Consider the following 2500-nt stretch of genomic DNA (forward strand, 5'->3'; position numbering starts at 1 on the left):
TTGGTCATTGGCTGCAGATCTACGGAATACCAGACTGCAAAACTGACCCATGAATGATTGTTGTCTTAAACGATAATTCTAGAAATAATTGAATACGTAAAAGAAGCATAGTTATGTGGTTTATTAATTTGAATCACATCTTCCTTTTTGAACACTAGTTTAATATCTAGTGAACTGTAATAGATATAACTTAAGGTTTCAGTAATAAGAATTGCACGGTGTTCTATCATACCTGATTAGTAAAAGGGGGAAAAACACCTTTATGTATCCTAAGCATCAATTAAATTCGTATGCTTATTATCACTGTCAAAGCATTTCAACGGAAATGCAAACCTAAAAAACAGATGATAAAAAAAAAAAATAAATCGCAGAACAAGATACCCTGAACCAAAATGTATCAATTTTCATTCTACTTCTTTTAATCACAGTCATAACTGCTTTACAATCAGACAGGCAAGCACCCAAACAAAGCCAAAAGCAATCTAAAGGCAACCAGCTCAGTTGGAATGCTGTTTTTGCCCTTTGTGTTACTTGAAGAACAATAATTACAGAGCCCCAACTGAATACGCGAGCACCCCCTGTCGGCATATGTATAAACCAAGCTGCGAACATCAATTTTCGCTCCTGTATTTGTGCGCTTCTCTCGTCTCGTTTGTTTTAAATTTACAATTGTTACTGTTGTTATTTCGGTAGTATCGCATGTATGCTTTTATATTGTAGTACTGTTTATCATCATAATTGTTGCTGTTGTCTGCATAATGATGTGTTAATGTACGTTTTATTTGTTGATACTATAATTGTTATTGTACTAATTTATGTACCTTTTTCTTAATATTACATTTTTCTTCTTATACTATGCGGGTTAATGCTATTGCTGTCATAATTACTTTTGTTGCTTTGCAGTGATGATATCAATGGTAGTAGTAGTGCGATGGTAATAGAATAAGAATTGTAAAAAATATAATTTTCGTTATAAAGGCATTATTTAAGATAATGCCAACAACAATGATAACTAGTTAATAGTGAAGATAATGATATTGATTATGATTGTAATGGTAATGGTTATAATGACTAATACTAATACTGACGGAAAGGATAAATCAGATGATATTTTAGTGATATTAATGATAACCACACCTGAAAATTTGGTGAATGTGATACATCATAACTCATTATAATTTTCATTATTACCATTTTATCTTTATTATTATTATTGTTGTTGTTATTATAATCATCATCATTATTATCACATTATCAGTATCTTCATCATCATTATTGTTATTAGCATTATCATTACTTTTGCTATTATCATAATCATTATTTTCTTTGTCCTCACTTTCATTTTAATCAAAACTACAATTCTTGTTATCATTATCATCATCGTCATTTGATTAATCATAATCTTTATCTTCATCATTGTAATCAGACATAATTGTTTTCCTTTTTGTCAGCGAGATTGTTGCAATTGGCATTATTTCTTACCTTCTCGTCTGCCCTTCCTGTCACTAAGCACAAATCATTAGTATTCTAAAAATGTAATGTGATTTTGCAATTATCTAATACACTGCAGTATAAACTGCGTAAATGATTGCTGTATAAATGATATATATCTTTACATTATTCTTTACCATTCTCCTTTTATTTCTCCATTTCTTTTATGAAGGCTAATAGATGTATATATATGTATGTATATATATATATATATATATATATATATATATATATATATATATATATATATATTTATATATATAAACACACACACACACACACACACACACACACACACACACACACACACACACACATATATATATATATATATATATATATATATATATATATATATATATATACTATCAGCTCAGCTGGCTCAGTTCTCCATATGCTAGCTTTTATATTTGGCCTAATGGTTGTGTATCTGAATAAATGAAGATGACAGGGTGATATTTTTATTCTCGTGATAAAGAAGGGGGAAATGCAGACAAGCAAAAGGATTCCACAGAGTACTGCGAGATTTACGGAAGCATAAATAAGCTATTTACAATTTTACCGAGATTTTTTTGTGGTTTGTTCATCTTGGGGATACGTGCTCAAAAACCTGGATTTAGAATCTGTTGGGACTGTTGTACAATTGGGAGGGGACTGTGGGAGGTGCCTCGGGAGTGCCATACAGCTGGTTGGGTGCCACGACGTCGTCGCGGACGGAGGCAGCGGCGTCTTCGGGGATCTTGCCGATGTCGGCGTTGAGACTTCGGAACTGTGCGGACGCGGCGCAGTCCACGTTGAACCACCAGTCGCACACGAAGTACTGCTGGTTGAAGAGGGTGCCGTTGGGGCACAGGAAGGCGTCCTGGCGGCCGTCGAACTGGCAGATGTGGAAGACTTGGCAGCCGGCCTCCGGGGCGGTGTCAGCGTAGTAGCCTGGGAATTGTTGTTCCTCGCAGGAGAATCCGGTGTCGGGGACGGAGGCCAGGATGGGGTAGTCCTCGCCAGGGAC

At 35.0% G+C, this 2500-nt stretch overlaps 1 protein-coding gene across 1 annotated transcript in view; it reads right to left on the reverse strand.

Annotated features, from left to right (window-relative positions):
* Positions 1-1938: 1938 nt before the first annotated feature.
* LOC138859057 (uncharacterized) overlaps positions 1939-2500 on the reverse strand; it is a 960-nt gene continuing 398 nt past the window's right edge. Inside the window, exon 2 of the mRNA XM_027355142.2 lies at positions 1939-2500. This exon is cut by the window's right edge and continues 164 nt beyond it. Coding sequence (XP_027210943.2) covers positions 2108-2500 — 393 coding nt within the window. The 3' untranslated portion in view covers positions 1939-2107.

This window comes from Penaeus vannamei, chromosome 15 (assembly GCF_042767895.1).
Source record: "Penaeus vannamei isolate JL-2024 chromosome 15, ASM4276789v1, whole genome shotgun sequence".
Classification (NCBI taxonomy): Eukaryota; Metazoa; Arthropoda; class Malacostraca; order Decapoda; family Penaeidae; genus Penaeus; species Penaeus vannamei.